General features: G+C 35.3%; 1 protein-coding gene across 1 annotated transcript in view; it reads left to right on the top strand.

Moving 5' to 3' along the window:
- LOC127561496 (hormonally up-regulated neu tumor-associated kinase homolog A-like) overlaps positions 1–25,095 on the top strand; it is an 89,846-nt gene that overhangs the window by 52,144 nt on the left and 12,607 nt on the right. The window contains exons 2-4 of the mRNA XM_051996717.1: positions 18,951–19,253; positions 20,971–21,263; positions 24,026–24,081. Coding sequence (XP_051852677.1) covers positions 18,981–19,253; positions 20,971–21,263; positions 24,026–24,081 — 622 coding nt within the window. The 5' untranslated portion in view covers positions 18,951–18,980. The remainder of the gene's footprint in view (positions 1–18,950; positions 19,254–20,970; positions 21,264–24,025; positions 24,082–25,095) is intronic.

The following is a 25,095-nucleotide window of genomic DNA, read 5'->3' on the forward strand; positions in this document are numbered from 1 at the left end:
TAAAGTTTTCAAAGTTCTCAGATTGTAAATGATTCTTGGAAACCAGTTGAATTCTCTATACTTCATTTTTTTTTTTGCAAGAACCCAGCATTTATTTGTGAACTATATAGGATACCCCTCAGAATAGGGAAGCTTTGCTTCCCCAAATACAAGCATCAGGCTGGTGACATAGAGAAACAACTGAATTAATAAACTAGGAATAGGAATTAATTGACATCAAAGCACCAGAAAAGATGCATTGCATATATCCAGCAGGGGGCTGCACCATAAATATGAAGTGATTCTTGAGATGTTTTTAAGACATTCAGGGGCCATTAGATAGCATACTGGATAGAGTACTAGGGCTGGAATCAGAAAGATGAGCTCAAATACAACCTCTGATAGCATTTATTACCTGTGTAACTCTTTTTCTCATCTATTAAATGGAGATAATGATTGCATCTGTCTTCCAAGGTCGTTATAAGGATAAAATGAGATAATAATTATAAAATGCTTTAAACATAGTAAATACTATATCAATTTAGCTATTATTATTATTATTATTATTATTATTATTATTATATTAAAAGAAATTTTAGAACCATACAGAATTTCTGGAGTCCCTAGGATTTCTTATTTAAATAGTAGAAGCCCAAAATGGTGTTCAGGATGAATGTCCCCTTTTTTGTGGCTTTTCAAAATGAACCAATAATAGCATGTAAGCTTCTTAAGAGTAGAGCCTATTCTGATTTTGTCTTTGTAATCTTAGACTCCTGGGCAGTGACTGAAATAACAAATACTTATTAAATTTATTTGAGATTAATATTTCTTGCTAACATGTAGAAATTCAAGATTGTAGCTACAGCACATGAAATAAATGTTTGGTACAAGTATAATTAGTAAAAATTAGATTGTCTAATTTCTTATTATATTGTATACTTCAACAAACTAGGTAATATAGGTCTAATTGTTTTGATATTAACAATAGCAGTTTCAGCAAGTTGTCCCCAGATGTCTACAAAGGATTGGGAATTTTAATGAAATATGACTTCTCTCACTTCTTCCCTCATAATCCAGCTCTTAAAACTGTATTGGATTCAGAAAATGGTATTTTTTTCAACACCCTTCTTTCCATCCTCTACTTCCCCATTTCCCCATGGAAATATGCTTCTGCTATTTAAGAGAAAGATCACATGCATCAGAATTTCAGGTGAATGACTCTGGCATAGTCATTTTCTGACTAGAAGCCAATATGGTCAGCTCCAGGATTGTCCCACAGCTGCCTTTCTGCTGAAGTCTATCTTGGACTGGCTTGAAGCCACTAATGAACCCTTGACTCTATAACTTTCTCCTGGGCCTTGTCAGTGTAACAGGACATTAAAACACATGCTACAAACCCAGCCAGAATGGTCACCACTGCTCCGAGCTTCAGGCAGCTTTCATATTCAAGATTTGACTTCAGTTGGCTAAGGGTCAGTAACAGTAATCTGTTTCCCAATACAAAGACAAACTGCTCTGGGCAATTTTTTTAAGACTATGTTTTGCCAAAAAAATTACTTTTAAATGTTTTTGGCAGTTCCTTGGCCTCAACATCTCTCAAAGGTGTCAATTTGGGCTTGTCCCCAACAATAGCAATGATTAGCTTAGCCAACTATCAAGTTTGTTGCATTTGTAAGAGGTTTTCTGCTTCCTTCAAAGTTGTTGGAGGAGTAAAGGCTGTCAGCTATTGTTCCCCTTTTAAATGAATACAATTTTTTTCAGTCTTATTTTCTATTCTTCCCACTCTTTTATAGTCCAAACCTAGGAATAGAAGATGCTGAAATGGAGAAAAACAGGCAGAACTGATGTGGGGTGACAGAGAGGGGGGCTCAGTCTAATTCTGTTGGACTTTCCAGATCTATCAATTTCTTTCAATATCCCACAAAGTTTGCAATTTGATCTCACAGCCTTTTCTGGAAGGATTTAAAGGAATGACAATATTCTAATAATCTTTCCTAATGAAGGAAGGTTCTCCCTTCTGAAATCCAGGTATATAACATGGAAAATTCCAAGTCTGACTTTTTTTTCCCTGAGCCTAATTACATTTGAGTAGAGGAAGAAAACAGGACACGGCTCCATAAAAGAGGGAACAAATTTAGTTATAATAAGGTATTCTCTGAACAAGGCTCCATAGTCACAGTTAAACTTGGTAAGGTACTTGTTAAGGAAAAGGGACAGAAGGATAAGCTTCATGCTCTGAAACCTTATTGCCAGATTTCCCAGCTGGAGCTCCCTCCTATTGATTGGCTGATTCAGACACAAGGCAGAACTCTTGTGGAAAAAGTAGCCATTTCTACTTCAGGTATATAAGATCTGAAGAGCTAAATTTTTCCCCTGGCTTTCCTCTCCCTTAGCTTTCTATATTTGGAACAACTAGGTTGGACAAGGATTAGTGAGAAGCTTATATTTGATACTAGAGATGTTAGAGCTATTGCAGTTTGTTAAGAGGTGAAAAACATTTCAGGCTATTTCAGGCTCCTTAGAAAGCTTTACAAAATTGTCTGTATAGTTAAGATGGAGCAAAGGGAGGTCCGAGAAAGGTACTATCACAAATTCAAAGAGGAAAAGATCACTTTTTTCCCGGAAAAGTTTAACAAAGGGGAAGGAATTTTTAGGAAGAACTGAGACAGGAATTAAAAGCAAGGACAGAGGGAAGGCATACAGTCACTGGAGATGGACTGATGAAGGAGAGGTCATTCCAAAGAATAACTGCAGGAACTAAGGCCTAGAGAGAGGAGCTAGTTCTGACAACAGTGTAGAGCATAATAAAGGGAAAATAAGAAAAGATTTGGAATAGGCTGGAATCTAAGACAACCTTGAATTCCAGGATCAGGAGTTTTCACTTTCTTCCTCAGACAATGGAGAATTATTATTTTTTTTTAATTTTTTTATTTAATAATTACATTATATTTACACTCATTTCTGTTCCGATTTTTTTCCCCTCCCTCCCTCCACCCCCTCCCCTAGATGGCAAGCAGTCCTTTATATGTTGGATATGTTGCAGTATATCCTAGATACAATATATGTTTGCAGAACCGAACAGTTCTCTTGTTGCGTAGGGAGAATTGGATTCAGAAGGTATAAATAATCCGGGAAGAGAAACAAAAATGCAGATAGTTCACATTCGTTTCCCAGTGTTCTTTCTTTGGGTGTAGCTGCTTTTGTCCGTCATTTATCAATTGAAACTCAGGTCTCTTTGTCAAAGAAATCCACTTCCATCAAAATATGTCCTCATACAATATCGTTGTCGAAGTGTATAATGATCTCCTGGTTCTGCTCATTTCACTTAGCATCAGTTCATGTAGGTCTCTCCAAGCCTCTCTGTATTCATCCTGCTAGTCATTTCTTACAGAACAATAATATTCCATAACATTCATATACCACAATTTACCCAGCCATTCTCCAATTGATGGGCATCCATTCATTTTCCAGTTTCTAGCCACTACAAACAGGGCTGCTACAAACATTTTGGCACATACAGGTCCCTTTCGCTTCTTTAGTATTTCTTTGGGATATAAGCCCAATAGAAACACTGCTGGATCAAAGGATATGCACATTTTGATAATTTTTGGGCATAATTCCAGATTGCTCTCCAGAATGGTTGGATTCGTTCACAACTCCACCAACAATGCATCAGTGTCCCAGTTTTCCCGCATCCCCTCCAACATTCATCATTATTTTTTCCTGTCATCTTAGCCAATCTGACAGGTGTGTAGTGGTATCTCAGAGTTGTCTTAATTTGCATTTCTCTGATCAATAATGATTTGGAACACTCTTTCATATGAGTGGTAATAGTTTCAATCAATTCAAATATTGTATGAGGACATATTTTGATGGAAGTGGATTTCTTAATTTTTTAATAAGGAAGCTAAGTCCTGGGCTATCCTGATTGTGGCTCTATGATATTTGAATTGTTCATATCCTTTGACCATTTATCAATTGGAGAATGGCTTGATTTCTTATAAATTTGAGTCAGTTCTCTATATATTTTGGAAATGAGGCCTTTATCAGAATCTTTAACTGTGAAAATGTTTTCCCAGTTTGTTGCTTCCCTTCTAATCTTGTTTGCATTAGTTTTATTTGTACAAAGGCTTTTTAATTTGATGTAATCGAAATTTTCTATTCTGTGATCAGTAATGGTCTCTAGTTCATCTTTGGTCACAAATTTCTTTCTCCTCCACAAGTCTGAGAGATAAACTATTCTATGTTCCTCTAATTTATTTATAGTCTCGTTCTTTATGCCTAGGTCATAGACCCATTTTGATCTTATCTTGGTATATGGTGTTAAGTGTGGGTCCATGCCTAATTTCTGCCATACTAATTTCCAATTATCCCAGCAGTTTTTATCAAATATTGAATTCTTTTCCCAGAAGTTAGGGGCTTTGGGTTTGTCAAACACTAGATTGCTATAGTTGACTATTCTGTCTTGTGAGCCTAGCCTTTTCCACTGATCCACTAATCTATTTCTTAGCCAATACCAAATGGTTTTGGTGACTGCTGCTTTATAATATAATTTTAGATCAGGTACAGCTAGGCCACCTTCATTTGATTTTTTTTTCATTAATTCCCTTGAGATTCTCGACTTTTTATTGTTCCATATGAATTTTGTGGTTATTTTTTCTAGATCAATAAAATATTTTCTTGGAAGTCTGATTGGTATAGCACAAAATAAATAGATTAGTTTAGGGAGTATTGTCATCTTTATTATGTTCGCTCGGCCGATCCAAGAGCACTTAATATTTTTCCAATTATTTAAGTCTGACTTTATTTGTGTGGAGACTTTTTTATAGTCTTTTTATAATTTTGCTCATATAATTCCTGACTTTCCTTTGGTAGATAGATTCCCAAATATTTTATGGTATCAACAGTTATTCTGAATGGAATTTCTCTTTGTATCTCTTGCTGTTGGGTTTTGTTGGTGATGTATAAAAATGCTGAGGATTTATGGGGATTTATTTTGTAGCCAGCTACTTTGCTAAAATTATGAATTATTTCCAATAGCTTTTTGGTAGAATCTCTGGGGTTCTCTAGGTATACCATCATATCATCTGCAAAGAGTGATAGTTTGGTTTCCTCATTGCCTACTCTAATTCCTTTTATATCTTTCTCGACTCTTATTGCCGAGGCTAGTGTTTCTAATACGATATTAAATAATAATGGTGATAGTGGGCAACCTTGCTTCACTCCAGATCTTACTGGGAAAGGTTCCAGTTTTTCCCCATTGCATATGATGCTTACTGATGGTTTTAAATATATGCTCCTGACTATTTTAAGGAAAAGTCCATTTATTCCTATGCTCTCAAGTGTTTTTATTAGGAATGGATGTTGGATTTTATCAAATGCTTTTTCTGCATCTATTGAGATGATCATGTGGTTTTTGTTTGTTTGGTTATTGATATAGTCAATTATGTTAATAGTTTTCCTAATATTGAACCAGCCCTGCATTCCTGGTATAAATCCTACTTGGTCATAGTGTATTATCCTGGTGACAATTTTCTGTAATCTTTTTGCTAATATTTTATTTAAGATTTTAGCATCAATATTCATTAGGGAGATTGGTCTATAATTTTCTTTCTCTGTTTTCAGCCTACCTGGTTTAGGTATCAGTACCATATCTGTGTCATAAAAGGAGTTTGGTAGGACTCCTTCAATCCCTATTTTTTCAAATAGTTTATATAACATTGGAGTTAATTGTTCTTTAAATGTTTGGTAGAATTCACATGTAAATCCATCTGGTCCTGGGGATTTTTTCTTAGGGAGTTGATTGATAGTTTGTTCTATTTCTTTTTCTGAGATGGGACTGTTTAGGATATTTACTTCTTCCTCTGTTAGTTTGGGCAAGCTGTATTTTTGGAGGTATTTTTCTATTTCATTTAAGTTGTCGAATTTATTGGCATAAAGTTGGGCAAAGTAACTCCTAATTATTGCTCTAATTTCCTCTTCGTTAGTGGTGAGTTCTCCCTTTTCATTTTTAAGACTAACAATTTGATTTTCCTCTTTCCTTTTTTTAATCAGATTTACTAAGGGTTTGTCTATTTTGTTGGTTTTTTCATAGAACCAACTCTTAGTTTTATTAATCAATTCAATAGTTTTTTTACTTTCAATTTTATTGATCTCACCTTTTACTTTTAGAATTTCAAGTTTAGTGTTTGACTGGGGGTTTTTAATTTGTTCCTTTTCTAGCATTTTTAATTGCAAACCCAATTCATTGACCTTCTCTTTCTCTATTTTATACAAATAGGCCTCTAGAGATATGAAATTTCCCCTTATTACCGCTTTGGCTGCATCCCATACATTTTGGTATGATGTCTCATTATTATCGTTTTCTTGGGTGAAGTTATTAATTATGTCTATGATTTGCTGTTTTACCCAATCATTCTTTAGTATGAGATTATTTAGTTTCCAATTATTTTTTGGTCTACTTCCCCCTGCTTTTTTGTTGAATGTAATTTTCATTGCATCGTGGTCTGAAAAGGATGCATTTACTATTTCTGCCTTACTACATTTGAGTTTGAGGTTTTTATGTCCTAATATATGGTCAATTTTTGTATAGGTTCCATGAACTGCTGAAAAGAAAGTGTATTCCTTTCTGTCTCCATTACATTTTCTCCAGAGATCTATCATATCTAGCTTTTCTAGTATTCTGTTTACCTCTTTGACTTCTTTCTTATTTATTTTCTGGTTTGATTTATCTAATTCTGAGAGTGCAAGGTTAAGATCTCCCACTATTATAGTTTTACTGTCTATTTCTTCTTGCAGCTCTCTTAGTTTCTCTTTTAAGAATTTAGATGCTACCCCACTTGGTGCATATATGTTTAATATAGATAGTGCTTCATTATCCATGCTACCCTTTAGCAAGATATAGTGTCCTTCCTTATCTCTTTTAATTAGGTCAATTTTTGCTTTAGCTTGATCTGAGATCAGGATGGCTACCCCTGCTTTTTTGACTTCACCTGAAGCATAGTAGATTTTGCTCCAACCTTTTACCTTTAACCTGCATGTATCTCCCCGCTTCAGGTGTGTTTCCTGTAAACAACATATTGTAGGATTCTGGCTTTTAATCCATTCTGCTAACCGCTTCCTCTTTATGGGGGAGTTTACCCCGTTCACGTTTATGGTTAGAATGACCAATTCTGTATTACTTGCCATCTTGTTAACCCCGGTTTATGCTTTCCTCCCTTCTTTCCCCTTTCCCCCCCTTCCAAGTATTAAGCTTGTGAGCACCCCTTGCTTCTCACAGCCCTCCCTTTTTAGTGTCCCTCCCCCCACCTTAGAGTTCCTCCCCCTATCTTACCCCTTTCCCTCCCAGTTCCCGTATTCCCTTCCGCTTAGCTTATTCCTTCCCTTTCCACTTTTCCCTTCTCACTTTTCAATGAGATGGGAGAAGTTTCACCATAGATTGAATATGTCTTAAGATTTTTCACTTAAAGCCAATTCTGAAGGCAGTAAGATACCCACTATATTCATCCCCCTCCATTCTTTCTCTCAGATATAATAGGTTTCCTATGCCTCTTCATGAGATGTACTACCCCCACTTTACCCTTTTTCTGGTACAATGTCCTTTCCACATCAATTTCTAGAACAAGGTATACATGTATTCTTTATACATCTATATAGTCAAAATATAGTTCCCAAGATTAATCTTTACCTTTTTAGATTTCTCTTGAGTTCTATATTTGTAGATCAAACTTTTTGTTAAGTTCTGGTTTTTTCATCAGAAATAGATGAAATTCGCTTACTTCGTTGAATGTCCATCTTCTTCCCTGGAAAAAGATGCTCATTCTCGCTGGGTAAGTTATTTTTGGTTGCATACCAAGTTCCTTAGCCTTTCGGAATATCATATTCCAGGCCCTTCGATCTTTTAATGTGGATGCTGCCAGATCCTGGGTGATCCTTATTGTGGCTCCTTGATACTTGAATTGGGTTTTTCTAGCCGCTTGCAATATTTTTTCTTTCACCTGAGGGTTCTGGCATTTGGCCACTATATTCCTTGGTGTTTTGATTTTAGGATCCCTTTCAGTGGGTGATCGATGAATCCTTTCAATGTTTATTTTTTCCTCTGTTCCTATGACTTCTGGGCAGTTCTCTTTGATGATTTCCTGGAAGACAGTGTCCAGGCTCTTTTTTTCATCATGTTTTTCTGGGAGTCCAATGATTCTCAGATTGTCTCTCCTGGATCTGTTTTCCAGGTCTGTTGTCTTCCCCAGAAGGTATTTCACATTTTTCTCCATTGTTTGATTTTTTTGGATTTGCTTGACTGATTCTTCTTGTCTCCTCGAGTCATTCAATTCCACTTGTTCAATTCTGATTTTCAGTGAAGTATTCTCTTCACTCACTTTTTTAAAATCTTTCTCTAATTGTCCAATTGAGTTCTTTTGTTCTGTGGAATTTTTTTCCATTTCGCCAATTTTGTTTTTTAGAGAGCTGTTTTCTGTTTCCAGTTCACTAATCCTATTTTTCAAGGATTTTACTTCTTTATCCACTCTCTCTTTAACTTTCTCCAGGCTCTTTTGCCAAGCCTCCCTCTCCTTTTCCCAAGCCTCCCTCTCCTTTTGCCAAGCCTCACTCTGCTTTCCCCATTTTTCTTCTAGCTCCCTTGTGAGAGCCTTTTTAATCACTTCTATGAGGTTCATCTGTGCTGAGGAACAGACGATTTCCTCCTTTGGGGAATCACCTGGGGACTGCCTGTTTTTAGTCTCCTCAGGATTTAGAGTCTGCTCTCTATCTGTATAGAAGCTGTCAAGGGTTAAAGTCCTCTTCAGCTTCTTGCTCATTCTGTCTATTAATCAGAGATAAACTACCAAAGAAAAACAGAAAAAACTGGAGTCTTTCTTTGGGGGGGGGGGCTGGGTGTGTTATCGAGCTTCCTCTACAGACTGCAGGTGGCAGCAGTGAGGCACTAGCAGGACTGTGCTGCGCCTGCGCTCTGAGATCCCAAAGCGTGCTGAGTCACTGAGGGGGGGGAAGGGGGGGGGGCCAGGTCCTGAGAGACTCCAGCTGTTTGCGGTTGTATTCTTCAGCCCCGGTGTTTTTAGCTTCTCCGCTGGGCTGTTGACTTGCTGCAGGTTCCAAACCTGTAGCGAAGCTCTCCCCGCAGAGACGGCTACGATCACTCCCCACCCCCTCTCAGCTCTGCTCCCGTGCTCTCACTGCTGCTGCCCTCAGCCTGCGCCCGATCCAAAACCGCCCCAGCCCTCCAGTAAAGACAGACCTTTCCTGGCGGATCTCAAGGATGGCTTCTCTTGGTAACTATTTGTGGGTTTTTTTCAGTCAAGCATTGATTCAGAGGCTTGTAATGAAGTGGATAGTGAGAGAAAGCGCGGAGCTTATGCAACTGTGAGCCTCCTCTCTGCCATCTTAACCGGAAGTCCCCCAATGGAGAATTATTGCAGATTTTGAGTAGGTGAGTTGCATTATTTTTAAAAATGAATTTAATATGGTTTACATGATTACATATATATAACCTCTATCAAATTGCTTACTGTCTCAGGAAGGAAGGAGAAAATTTAGAACTCAACGTTTTATTTAAAAATGAATGTTTAAAATTGTCTTTACATATAATTGGAAAAAATGAAATCCTATTCAATTTTTAAAAGGGGAGTCATACAGCATGTGTGACAACTCTGTTCAATTTGTACCTAAGCAAGAAGATTCCCCCCCAGAAACATATCCTAGCAGCCATCCAAACTTTGCTTGAAGGAAAACTCTGAGTCAATTATACTTTTGGCTAGCTATAATTGGGACATTTTCCCTTACAAGCCTAAATTTTCATTGATGTAATTTCTGCCCCATTTTTCCTAGTCCTGCCCTCTAGGTCCAAATGGAACAAGTTTAATCCCTGCACAATGATAGCCCTTCAAGTGTATCTACTTCCTCCCAAATTCTCTCTTTTGCAGAGCCAAATATTTCTAGTACCTTTGATTGGCCCTTATATATCAGCATTATATCAAGGCCCTTGACCATTTAGGCTTGCATTAACATGAAGTTCTCTCGATTATCGGCTTCCCTAAAATAAGACACACAAAATTGAATGCAAACCAAAGCAGAATAGAGTCAAATCTAAAAGTTATTTCTAAAAGTTATTTGTCTCTTAATATAGTCTAATTCCACATTCTTTTGTGGTAGCCACTATATTATGTAAAACTAGGTGATTCAGATCTTTTTCAGATAAACTATTGTTTAGCTATGTTCCCTCTTGTCTTATGCTTGTAAGATAGCATTTTTTTGAAAGGATGGATAGCTGTTTAAACCTTGGTAAGTCACTTAACCTCTGTGCATTTCAATGTCCTCATGTATAAAATGGAGAGAATAATAGCATCTACCACCTAGGATTATTTTAAAGATCGAATGAGATATTTTAAAAGTATTTTGCAAATCTTAAAACCATAAATTGTATACATTTATTTGTATGTATGTATATATGAATGAACACTCTATACCCGTTTGTTTCCCTGGTTTCCAGTGGAATAAAGCAGAGTTATGTGCTTCCTCCCATCCTTTTTAGTATGATTTTTCTGCAATGTTGTCAAATGACTTTTCTACAATGTTGTCAAATGACTTCAAGATCACATAGTCACTGATGGTAAATAACATAATTTGAAAAGGCTATAAGCCAAGATTAAATGGAAAGAGAGTTTTGGTGCATGTCTTTTTGTTTGAAGATCATTATACAAATTTGAACCTGATAAACAACAAAGTATGGATTGATTCTCTGCTGTTTGTGCTAATTTTCTAGCTACTAACATCAAGAAACAGAAGTTCTCTACCAGCCAGCATCAAACTATTGATACATGGAACCATCAGTTACAGCAAATAGATTTTGAATGCTGTGGATAAGTTTACTTACCTTTCCAAGGGTGTATACATAGGCTGGCACAGGCATTGCCAGAGCTCAGTGTTTAGGAGGCTCCAAAGGAAAGTGTAGGAGTGGAGATGTGTTAGGCTGTGTTAGGTCTTCAGAACTATTGTGCTGAACTTATTGTGTTATGCCTGTAAAACCTGGAAAATAGATCAGCACCATGCCAGGAAACTGAATTGCTTCTATTTTGATTGTCATAGAAATATCTAAAGATCACTGGGGAAAAACATAATTCTTATTGCTAATGGTGATGAAAAAGTATTAGCCTACCAAAGATTCACTCAGGCATTAGGGGACAAGTTTTACAGGCTCACACAGGTAGAATAGGCAGATACCCCATATGGCCAGCTTAATTCCCTTTAACTTTTGCTTACAAGAGAAGTTGATGCTGGCCAAAATGTATGCACTGTTCCCTTTCCTGCCTAATTCACTAAATGCAAAACAAGTGATTCTGAAAAAATAGTAGTAAAAATGTTCTATCTTCTCTGTTTCTTGTAAGTATTGTCATTATGGTGCTATCGAGAGTTTTGGCTTGATTAAAAAGAAAAATGCCATGGGACTGCAGTCCTCTTCCATGATTCTTCCTTACCAGTTCCATTAGTATGCTAATAAGACTCGTGCCAGTTATGTTATTTGATAATGCTTGTTATGATATTTGTATCTTTTGTTTGCAATCCAATTGTGCTCAATAATATGCTTGTAAACTGCATACCTGAAATAAATCTAAGTACTAATTAAAAAAATAAAGATTACCTGGCAAGAAAAAAGCCCCAGACATTGAGGTTATTTCTTAAGTTGAATTGTTAAGCACTCAAACTTTGTTGCAGAGAACACAACTCCAAAGGGCTAGCCATGTTGTTCAAATGCCAAAAGTACATTTGCCTAATTTTTTTTAGATTATATAGAGAATTCATTCAAAGAAAGCGTTCACATGGAGGTCAGAAAAAGCAATACAAGGACTTTCTCAGGGTGTCTCTGAAGAACTTAGGAATTGATTGTGGGACAAAGAAGACGCTGGCACAGGACCACCCAGCAAGACATGCCCACATCAAAGAAGATGCTGCACTCTATGAGCAAAATGAAATTTCAGTGGCTCAAAAGAAATGTGAAGTGTGCAAATCTAAAGATATCTCTGCTCCAAATGTTTATATGAACTCATTTTGCCCAATTTATAGAAAGGACTTCCAAGCTTGTGTTGGTCTGATCAGCTCCAGGCAGATACACAATACCTTGACTCTAACATAGTGATGTCATTTTGCTCCTTTGAGAACAGACAATCAAACAAGTATAAATGCTAAATATATTTTTTATGGGATAGTAAGATAATGGAACAATATGGGATGAATAAGAAGAAATTTAGTTTAGTTGAACTACAGAATATAGGAGGAAAAGTACTGTATTTTAAGTTTGAAATCTCAAACTTCATTGTGAAGGGTTTTAAAGGCTAAACAGAGGAAATTATAGTTGATCCTAGAGGCAATGGGGAACTATTAGAGTTTATTGGGCAGTAAGTGAAAAACAGCACAGGCTCAAAGACAGATCCCAAAAGAACCCCACAAGGTAAAGCCTTCCTAGTTAGAATTGAACTATTAATTATTACTATTGAATGACCAGTCACTTAATCAATTCTGGATCAGTTCAATTCAACAAGAATTTATTAAACACCTATACTATGGATAAATCACTCAACTAAAGGCTAGCCTTTCTCTATCTGTTTTGTTTCAAAGATAGAACTAATGTCAAATACATATCAGAAATCTAGGCAAACCATAGATACAGCATTCATCTCATCCCCTACTTGAGTAGTCAAGTTCATTGGCTCATGATTTATAAATTCTATTTTGAAAAATCAGGGGGCAGCTAGGTGGTGCAGTGGATAGAGCACCAGCCCTGAAGTCAGGAGGATCTGAGTTCAGATCTGATCTCAGACACTTAACATGACCTGGCTGTATGACCCTGGACAAGTGAAGAAGAAGAAGAAGAAGAAGAAGAAGAAAGAAGAAGAAAGAAGAAGAAAGAAGAAGAAGAAGAAGAAGAAGAAGAAGAAGAAGAAGAAGAAGAAGAAGAAGAAGAAGAAGAAGAAGAAGAAGAAGAAGAAGAAGATGATTCAGGACAATGTTTGCTCCCCCTTTTCTTTTAGTCCCTTTCCCATTCTCCATGAGATTTCAAAAATCACTGACAGAGACTAGTAAAACCATTTTACAATGTTTACAGGACTCTGGGTTATAGTTCCTCTACAACTGGTGACTTGAATGCATCAAAATGTAACTATCTTATTACCTTTCTATTTAACTGAGTCTCAAATTCTTGTTAATAAATTTTGGGTTTTTTTTCTTTTCAGCAAAGACATCATTCTCCTTGTCTGAGAAGGAAAAATAAAGTGTCCATAAAAATCACCTAGTCTGGGCTTTTCATTTTAGAGATTAAAAAAAAAAAAAAAAAAACTGAAGCCAAGAAAAGTTAAGCTTGCTCAACATTAGAGAGTAATTAGCATAGACAGCATTCAAATCCAGGTCCTCTGACTCCAAATCCAGCTATCTGCATAATTTCCTTTTGGAGTCCTACATGATGTTAATATGCCATAATTTGATGAAAGCCTTCAAGGCATTATTTTTCTACACTGTAGTTTAAGTTTTTTTAATCAACAACAAATAAGTTTGATACTATTTTTGACTTTCTATACTTTTCAATTCTATCTGGCTGTAAAAATATAGAATTTTACTATAGAATGTAATTTGGAAAATCTTGCCTATAGCACCTTCATCTAGGATGTCCTCAATATCATCAAAGATTATTTTATAGAGACACTACTGATTTTATTTTTGACAGGAATATAGATTTGTTTCGAAGAACAAAGGTGAAAGGTGTTAGCTTCAAGTTTATTTGCATGGCAACCTGAGGCATGATGGAACTGATCAGAATACCTTAATCTTCCAATTTTGTGTCCCTGGGATTAGAGGAAGAGGACCCTTCCTACTGAGTCTGGAATAAAATTTAAAAGGAATGGGATCCCATAATTCATGTGAGAAACTGTTAAAGGGACTGAGCATGTTTATCCTAAAGAAAAGACTTAAGGGGTTGTCATCAAGTATTTGAAAGACTTAGAGGGAAAATTAAATTTATGTCATTGGGCTCCAGGGGACAGAATCAGGAGCAATAAGTAAGAATTACCAAGAGGTCAGTTTATGCATGATAGCAAGACAAACTTCCTGAAAATTAAGAGCCATCAGAAACATAAAGGACTGCTGACAGATGTTGTTTGTTTCCTTTCCTTGGAGGTGTTCAAGCAGGCTGATCAGTCATTTATTGGTTATGTTATGATGAAGATTGTTTTCACATGTGGTTTAGACTAATGGACACTGAGTTCCTTTCTGGGATTTTATCACTTAGATAGAGATATCCAATATAACACCAAAATGAAAAGGCTTCAAAAAAACTTTAAAAAAGGTTTAGAAGCTTCATGGCGAATTCTTAGCTGAGGAATTTGAAAGATCTAAAGATGGTCTGGGGGATGTCGAGCTAACAAAATGATCAGCCCCCAACCTAAAGCCTCATATTAGCTAATGGCCAGCAGATAATAGAAGATAATGGTAACAGAATAGCAGCAGCAGATTCCTGCAGAGAAGAATACAGAACAAATAAAGATACCAAGTCGATGTGGAAAGAAGATCATTGAATGTTATTAGAGGATATCAGCAGCTCTGCAATAATAAGGCCCTTAGCTATGTTCTCTGGCCACATGCATTCTCTACACATCTGTTTAGCTTTGTGTGTTTCCTTATTATTGGTGTCCCTTCCTCAACTGGTGTTGCATTAACTTGTGAGAGTACATTTCTCTGGATGCCTGGCAAAATCATTCTTGTTACTTATATTGCTGTGTTGTCAGTTAAGTGTCTTTTTTTTGGATTAATCTGTTCTAGGGTTGACTAATAAAAGAAACACATTTGTGAGGATTTAAAAACTCTGGTTTTAACCAGATTTTGGCATACATCTATAAAATGTCAATCCTGGAGTAGAGTGTTTTAGGAGGAAACCAAAATACAATCTTCTTATAAAGATTTTGAAGAGATAAGAGAAAGGGGGGAAAGAGGAGAGAGAGGGGGGATTTATTAAGTGTCTGATATATGCTAGACACTTTTCTAAGCATTTTACAAATATTATTTCATTTGATTCTCACAAACACCATGGAATGGGAGGTCAAGGGATGGGAATAGGTGCTATTATTATCTATACTTTATCAAAGGGGAGACTGAGGCAGAGACTTGCCAGGTTCACACAGCTAACAAGAATTGATCTGAGGCTAGATTTTAACTCAATTCTTCAGAATCCTGGATCAATATTCTATTTACTAAGCCACCCAATTGCCCATAAGATGGAGCTTCAAAACCTCCTTGTGACAATTACTAGTTGTTGACCACAGGCAAGTCACTTAACCCCAGTGTATTCTCTGAGCTACAGGCTGATTATGAGTGGCACACCAACAAAATCTTAGGAAAGGCTAAGTGACTGAGTGGGACAAGGTCCTACAAATAATAAGCAAAACTAGGATTTAAATCCAGGTCTTTTTTTCTCTAAAACCAATATTTTTTCTACCCTACCCAACCTAAAAAGGCCTATATATCTGATTTTCTCAGGAGGCACTCTCCATTAGAATACTAAATTCCAAGAATCAAGTGAGAACTCTTGATATATATACAACAGCTATTAAATTTTCCTGTATTTTCCCCAACTATATTATAAACTTCTTGAAGTTAGGGACTGTATATTCTACTTATATGTATTCCCCATAATGTCTGGCAAAGGCTTTTCTATAATAATATATGCTGTAGATGAATATTTTTAGTGAATCAATCTTATGACAAATAATTCTATGGATTATTTTCTTTCTTAGACTTATTCTATCTTCTTCATCCCTTGACTCATCCCAACTCATGTTTTACTGCCAATCTTCTATGCCCAAATGAAGTCTAGTATCAGATCACAAAATCATGATTTAGGAAAGAATCTAAAACACCCAATTAACTTCCTCTCACCTCCATTTTACAGATGATTAAACTGAGGCCCAGAAAAGTTAGCCCAAGACCGTACAAGTAATAAAAAAGAAGAAATTTGAATTCAGGATTACAAAACCAGTATTGTCCTCATGACTCTATACAATTATTCTGAAAAGTCCTTCTAGCATTTATGTTGATAATATAACAATGTCTAAACCTTTGTGTCATGAGTCAATAATTTTCTTGTTGTCCCTCATTGGTATCAAATGACAAACAGTAACATTCTTCCTGTTCATTCATTTATTTCCATTATTCTGGTTGAAGGAAAATGTTATATCTCATTAGAGTTAGATATTTTTTTTTCATAGAATAGTAAGGTTTGCCTAGATAAAAACGGGAAAATAATTTCAAATATCTCTTCTACCGAAAAGCCTTTTATCTCTCTTATTGCTTCTTTACCTCAAATTAGTTAGCCCATTTCATCCTTTTGATGGATTTTAAGAATAGTTATGGTTGAAGGTTAAAAGTCTGAGATGTCAAATAATTGACATAATTTGATAAGATTCTCTAGAATAGCAGTTTCTCTGTGCTGTTCCTTGGTTAGTGGAGGCAATGATGCTAAGGACAGAACACAAAAGTAATCATACTTTCTTCCTAGTTGGTTTCCTTTTTTCTTCTTGGTACTCATCCAAAAGACATTGATTGAAGACTAAGTAAAATTTGCTCAAGAAAAAAAAGGGAAGGAGAGAGAACAGGATAGGGGAAACCCATAGACAGCAACAATCAAAGGGACTGAAAATCCAAAGATGAAAATGTCAAATGAATTGTACAAATCTGTGTGTACACACTTATCTAGATTACTCATAATTACTGTATTTATAAGTTCATGAGAGCTTTCTTATCCAAAAAGGGTGGATTTGTAAAAGGCTCTAATTTTCTTTGTTTACTCTTTTATATAAAGTTCTATAAACCCAGTGTTCCAGTTGCCACTCAAATCAACTTACAATCCTGATAAAATTGGTCACCCCATGGATAGCTCTTATGTGTACTGTGGCATGTCCTAGGATCAGAACAAAAGGGACCAAGGTGGCTATGCTACAGCCCTCTCTGTAGCCTTTGTTTTAATGTTAATAAATTATGACAAGGTAAGTTTTCTGTGAATGCAAACTATGTCCCTCTTATGCTTTTAAAAAGATTAAACCCAAAACACTTAGCTGAACTGAATTATGTTTGTTGCTGTGTTAGGTATCATACTCAGAGTTTCACATACAGAAATGTCAATCTATTGGAATTTAACTTCCTTGTATACCATCTATCCTCCTTTCATCTATCTTTAAAAATACTTTCTTAACTTCAATTTCCCTCCTAAATTTGTATCTTTATGAGAACCATTGCTCTAGACTTTTCCTCAGAGGCCAAGTAGTTAAATTCCCTTTTTTACAGCAAAATGAGATGATTAAATCATTTTTACCAAAACAACATAGATAATAAACTCAAAAGAGGGATTTGAGCTCACACCCTGGGACTCCAGAGCCAGTTTTCTCTCCACTGAAAAAAATCTCTTGTTTTCAGTAAAGGAATTGCTGATATACTTTGGATACTGTACAAAACACACTTGAAAGACTATTTTTATGCCCATATGAAATTTGATCAAAACTGGGCAAATGTTCCAAAAATTATTATGGTATAAACAAGGAGACAGATGCGAAATGTCAGGTAGTTGGATTGAAATGGGACTGTATCTTATTAAGGCAATGTAATAAATGAGTGCTTGGTTTCCAGCTTCTTTAGTTTAAAGAATGAAATGAGATAACTGAACTCCATATGTGTGGTGCAAGTTTACCTTCTGTCAGAAAGAGAGAACCCTTTGACAGAATTGGAACTAGAAATGTTTGCACCTGTGCAGGGCAAAGGAATATAGAATAGAACCTTCAATTTGAGATGGGAGATGGGGAGGGTATGGGAGAAGGGTAGAGAGGAAGGAAGAATGAGAGAAAACTTCAACATAATCCACAATTTGATAGCTTCCTATTTTAATTATTATCCTGATTAAGAGGTGCTTTGTTATTTCTAGGTTGCTAAAGAACCACAAGTACCAACAACACCCTCTAAATTTGGCACCCTAGGGCAAAGCTCCAAACACTCCACCCTAGCATCTCTGTCTATAAGTACTGACATATAAGAGGCAGCACAGCTCTGCATGCTGTCACATGACAAATGCTGTGGTATATGCATTGAAATATCTTATGCAACAGCCAGATCTGACCAAAAGTTCAATTTAAATCTTCTAAATCAAATGTAAATGGTTAAGAATATGGTATGCCTCTGTGTGGCAGGTAGGAAAGCATCAGTTGAAGGCAGCAACAAGCATTGTTGTTAAAACATACAATGTTTTAAAATGTCATTAAAAGAGTCTCTGCTCTTTACATGTAGAATATCAAATTTCCCCTTGAAATTCAAGTGCAGGACAGTTTCTTGCTTTAAAAAAAAAGATTTCAAAGATGCAAATTTGGATCAACTTTTCAGTCTAACCATAAAATAGGTGTTTCCAGAAAAGATTTCAAAAACCTCTCTTTCTGGACAATAAAAATCAGTAAGGTAGGCTATGTTTTCTGGGGTATTAATGTAACCTCAGCATGAGAGCTTATTTAAACCCTTACCACAAATTTCTAGCTAATTGCATTTCATTACCCTATTTGCCTCCAAAGTCACAGGATGCCTTTAGGGACAAACAGTTTAGCTCCAAGATCCATTCAGAAAGGCATATTAAGAGACCCAATTTCAATTTAGCTGATTGGCTGATCCTTGGCAAGCTTTAACACTTGGTTTGTGAAGGAGAATGGTTTATTCAAGGTAAGGACTGGGATTGGGTATCAAGGGAGTTGGCAGTGAGGAGCCATTAATTGGCATCATGTATCAGGTTTGGTTAATAATCTACACATTGATTCTGCTTGAACTGATCTGTGTGCCTAGAAGTCAGGAGAATAGAAATAGGTGAAGAGGAAGAGTCAGTCCCTGCATCCTCCATGAAGCTCAGAAATATCTGTAGTGTTAAGATTGATATTTGTTATTAATCACAGGCTATCCCAGCCAGAGTATGTTTAGTGTCAATGAAGATGCCTGCAGCAGCTAAAACAACCCTAGATGGTCTACTAACAGATACTAACAACCTGGACAGAGCTTTACCTGAATTGAAAAAGAAGAAGAAAAAGAAGAAAAGAAGGGATTTACAGATGCCTGCATGTTTTAGGAGGATGTCTCAAGAAATAGCTAACACTTTCCCTCACACCAAACAAGTTGGGACTTATCTAGTGGGGAAAATGATCAACAAGGGCTCCTTTGCCAAAGTGATGGAGGGATTGCATCTTCCCACAGGTGAAAAGGTAAATGCATTTAGACAAAATTAATCAAGCCACTACTAACATATGATTCCCTTTCTGTGAGCATATGGGAAGGAGGGGGTGAAGGAGTGAGTGAGTAAAGCCTAAATACACTAGAATTTCAGAGGTTTTTCCATAAGTCACAGTCAGGGGTCAATGAATATATGTCTGCAAGTGTAAGTCTTTTTCCACGCAAGGTTATATTGTTTAGAATTTGAGCATACTAAAATATACGATGAAAGTATTTTCAGAGGAGATGACAGCAAAATAAAGAAAAAGGCCCAATATTTACATTGTCAACTAGGGGTTTCCAATAAAATAGCTGTTGCTCTGTTTTTGCTCAGTAAATTAAAAGATGGAATCTTCTTACTATCAAGATTTTTATGGCAAGGAGAAATATAGAAGCAAGTGATAGAAGAAATAAATGGTATTCCTAGGATGTTACGTTGCAAATTTTATTGTCTTGTTCCTAAATTTACGCTGTGATCAGAAGAGCCTCACCTTGGAATTAGAGGATGGATCTCTTTTCTCTCTCTCTCTCTTTCTCTCTCTCTCTCTCTCTCTCTCTCTCTCTCTCTCTCTCTCTCTCTCTCTCTCTCTCTCTTTCTTTCTCTCTCTCTCTCATTGTATGCAATACTTTCTGACCCCACTTGGGGTTTTCTTGCCAAAGATGCTAGAGCAGTTTGTTATTCCCTTTTCTACATCATTTTACAGATAAAGAAACTGAGGTAAATAGGGTTAAGTGACTTGTCCAGGATTGTATAATTAGTAAGTAGCTGAGGCCAAATTTAAACTCATAACTTATTAGTTATACTGACTCCAATTCTGGCACACTATCCACTGTGCTACTTAGTTGCCTCCATACAAACATTTATGATAATAATATTTTAATATCAGTGCTTCATTAATTGTCAAAAATAGCAAATCAAAATTAGTTATTTTAATTATTAATCAACAATTTAACTAATTTATATTAATTTAATTATATTGTCTGGTGGTTTGATTTATAATTATATGTAGTATCAAAACCAAGTATTAATTTGTTATTACAAACTTTAAAGGTTTGTAAAATGCTTTATATCTACGTCTCTCAGCATATAGAGTGAAAATGCCTGAGCTCAAATCCTGTTTATGACTTTTTGGCAAATCACTTATTATTTTTCTCAGCCTCAGTTTCCTCACTGCAAAATGGGAATAATAATAGCACCTATTATGCAATTTATTGTGAGAATCAAATAAAATTTCATAGTTAAAGCATTTTGACAACCTTAAAGAACTATATAAATGCCAATTATTATTAATAATATTATTATTATAACAACCCTTGTAGTAGATGCTATTATTATCTCCACTCTACAGAAGATGAAATTAATTGAAGATTATTCCTCTATAGTCAAACAAGATTTGGACTCAGGTGTTCTATATATCCAAAAAGAAAAAATCCCCCAAAATAAAGCTAGTGGTTTTCAAAGACAAACTCTATTTGGCTGCACATGGTTCTTAGGAGTTTCTAATTAAAATTTTATATATTTGTTAAGAATGTGGAGTTATAGTCATTTATAAATAATTAAAAATCTCTTTAAAAAAATTCACTCCTGTCACTACTTAATCCTCCTCACTCCGAGTTTTGTCTTCAATATTCAGCAGGGTTTTGCTTTTTAGTTGAGCAGAACTAGTTGCTGTGTTTCATGCAGTTTCCTTTCTGTGTTCACTGATGAAGGTAGCTATTAAAGTCATCAACAAGACAAAAGCCCAACAGGACTCCTATATTTTAAAGAACATGAAGCGGGAGCCCCGTATTCAGCAGATGGTCAAGCACCCTCATATTGTTCAGCTGTATGAAACCCTGGAGACAGAAAACTCATTTTACATGGTCATGGAGTTGTGTCTGGGTGGAGATCTCCTGGACAAGATCTATGACCAAAAGAAACTGGATGAAAAGGAAGTTAGGAGGTTCATCAAGCAGATCATGTCAGCCGTGGGTCACCTCCATCACCATGGCATTGTCCACAGGTAAGGTGCATTTTTCTTTCTCTCAAAACTCTTGAAATTCTTCATGCAAAACATATCAAAACCCAGTTCTGAGATGAGAAGATACTAATCATACTTGTATCCTAACAATATGTCCATGTGATTAAACCATGATATGTCTATTAGGAGACAAGCATTCCAAAATAGATGGGCAATTCATTGTCATGGTGGATAGAGTACACTATGTTTGTTCTGTATTCCAAAGAAATCATAAAAAGGGGGAAAGAACCCACATGTGTGAAAATGTTGGTAGCAGTCCTTTTATTAGTAACAATGAAATGGGAACTGAGTGGATGCCCATCAGTTGAGAAATGGCTGAATAAGTTATGGTACATGAATATTATGGAATTTTATTGTTCTATAAGAAACAATTAACAGGCTGATTTTGGAAAAGTTTAGAAAGACTTACATGAACTGATGCTAAGTGAAGTGAGCAGAGCCAAGAGGATATTCTATACAATAACAACAAGATTATGTGATGATCAACTGTGACTGACTTGGCTCTTTTCAACAAGAATGAGGTAAGGTGATTCAAAGAAATTCCAATAGATTTGTGATGGAAAGTGCCATACACATCCAGAGAAAGAATTATGAAGACTGAATGTGGATCAAAGTATAGTATCTTCAGCTTTTTTGTTGTGATCATTCGTTTTTTTTTCTTTCTCTTGTTTTTTCTCTTTTGACCTCATTTTTCTGTGCAGCATGACGAATATGGAAATATGTTTAGAAGAAATGCACATGTTTAATCTATATTAGATTGCTTGCTGTCTTGGGGAGAGGAGAAGACAGGAGAGGGAGAAAAATTTGGAAAACAATGTTTTGCAAAGATGAATGTTGAAAATTCTCTGCATATATTTGGAAAAACAAAATACTATTAAAAGAAAAATAATAAATTAAGCTCATAATGCTCATATCAGTCCTAGAACATAATAAAATTAAGAGTTTTCTGCTTAATGTTCCATTTTTGATAAGTTGATAATCCCTGATATTAAAATTCATATAAAACAAGAGTGAAAATAGTAGAGGTCTGTTTATTTTCATCTCTATTAGAAGCTATAATAAAATGATTGGGAGTTGAAGGGATCAATTGATAATTAAAATTTAGAATTATAAAAATTATCATTAGATTTTGATTTCCTCATTCTCATAATCTATGCATCTCCTTTTGAATGAATGAATGTTCTGTCCATCCAGTAATTTGAATTTGAAGGAATTTGGAGGCCATCATGATTTTCAAAAAGTCAGGAAAGTGAGCTACCCAAGATCTGAAAGTCTAGGAGTCCAGAGGTTGAGCCCCTCATATTTCTATTTGGGTTGTTGCAACTAGCCCAGGATGCATAAGAATCTAGGAACAACCTTTGGGATCCATTCCAGAAGTCACTGGCCATTCTAAGAATATAGCAAATTGAAATAAATCTCTCATGCCCTGGAAAGAGCATTTAAAGTCAAAGACCTTGGGTAAAATCTAGTTAGTACTTATTACATTTGGTTACAATCTAGCTAATACTTATTATATATGGAAACCTTGGGCCACCACTCAACTGATCAATGGACATTCGATATATGTCAGGTATTGTGTATACAAATACAGAAAAGTGATAGTCACCATCCTAAGAACATTCATTCAATTGGGGAAATAACTTATACCCTTATAAGTATATTCAAGGTTGAATGGGAAATAAGCATGAGCATCTCAGGAGTCAGGAAAGACCTCATGGAAAATTATTTGATCTCTCTCAGACTGAATTATTTCATCTACAAAGTGAGAGGATTTAGATAGATAGCCCCTGAACAAATTTCCAGTTTTAAATTTTATAATCAGCAAGTTAACTGATATTTATTAAGCACCTATTATATATCAGTTATTACTGTTAACACTGGGAATATAAAGGAAGGCAAAAGACAGTCCTTATTCTCCAGGAACTCATAGCCTAATAGGAAAGACTATATGTAAAAAAAATTATGTGCAAACAATATATTCTAGATATAGAAAAGATAATCAAGAAAGTAAAGGTACTATCATTAAGGGGATCAGGAAAATTTTTTTTAATATAGAAAATGAGGTTAGAATAGACTATTTCCAAAGCACTTACTACGTACATTATTTCATTTGACCCTCACAATAGCTCTATTATTAACCTCATTTTACAGTTGAGGAAACTAAGGCAGACAGTTATGTGACTTGCTCAGGATCAAACAGGTAGTAAATATATGAACTCAAATCTTTCTGACCCCAAATCAATCCTCTGGACACCAGCTGAGAACTCAAAGAAGCTAGGGAAAACAGGTGACAGAGATGAGAAGGGAGAGAATTTTAGGCATGAGGGACAGATACTCAGTGAAAATTTTCCACTTTGAAAGATGGAGTATTTTATCCAAAGTACAGCAAAGAAACTAGAATCACTAAAATGCAGGGTGGTGGAGGATTTTATTTTCATGTGTATGAAAATTGGAAAGGTAGAATGCTTTAGGAAGGTACCTAGAGTACCTATTTCACAAAAAGTCAGAATTAGATGAAATCATGTGTAAAGTACTTAGATAATCTCAAAGTGCTATATTAATATTAATTTTTATTATTATTCTGGTTTGTTGTGGAAATATCCATTAACATTTTAGATATAAATGGATTTGGGATAGGAGAGGGAGGCTATTAGGAGAACGAAAAATGTTCTGTGAACAACTATAATATTCCAAAATAACAGCTTTCTTCCATCTAATAAAGCTTATTTCTCATCCTCTTTTAGGGACTTGAAAATTGAAAATTTTCTTTTAGATGAAAATAATAATATCAAGATTGTGGGTAAGTATAAGTTTAGCTACTCTGTTCTTCACACATGATATGATCCTTTGTAGAGGTACCAGTCTGAAATGGCCCAGGCTTTCTTACCTCTGTCCCATAGAGTTCTCTCTCAAAATTAAGCACCAACTTTGTGAAGCTTTTTCTGATTCTCCCAAACTGCTAGGGTCCTTCTTGTCTTATGTGTCCTATGTGCACACACTTATGTATATCTATGTATGCATAGATATACACATATATGTATATGTATAAATGTATATGTGTATATATATATGAGTGTATATGCATAATATTGTGCATTGTGGTTTTGTAGTTATTCACTCTATATTTATATATGTAACATATATAAATATAATAATAAATATATTTATGCTTTATATATTGTTAATGATAATATATAATTATGACATTATATGTAATATATAAATCATACATAAATTTGTATAATATATATTATATACAATATGTATTATTTATTATATATAAATAACATACTTGTTGTTTTCCTCATTTTCATTTAAGCTGTTCATGAATAGGGATTGTTTCATTCACTGTATTTGTATCCCCAATACTTCGAACAGAATCTAGCACATAGTAGGCATGTAATAAATATTTGCTGATCAAATGACTGATTTTGTTACACTTTTATAATCAATAATTTACAGAATCACAGAATTAGAAGGAACCTTTGGAAGCTCTTCTCTAGTCTATATTATTTTTAAGCTAAACTACAATGCTTCATTTAATTTATAATCTATATTATAAACCCATAATCACACTAGTACATTATTTTATTATTTTTAATTCAACACAAATTTTTACACATTAATTCTGTTTAAGAAATTATAGGTAATAACTTGAAAATAATTCTTTTTTAATTCAACCCCCCTACATTGAATCTTGAACAACTATATAAAACAAAAACCAATGTTCTGAAAGTACAATTACGAACCACATCAGTACATGAGGTGTTTTCTGTAAAATCTATGTAGAAAGAGGCTAAAGAGATCAAGTCTC

Source organism: Antechinus flavipes, chromosome 4 (assembly GCF_016432865.1).
Source record: "Antechinus flavipes isolate AdamAnt ecotype Samford, QLD, Australia chromosome 4, AdamAnt_v2, whole genome shotgun sequence".
Taxonomy (NCBI): Eukaryota; Metazoa; Chordata; class Mammalia; order Dasyuromorphia; family Dasyuridae; genus Antechinus; species Antechinus flavipes.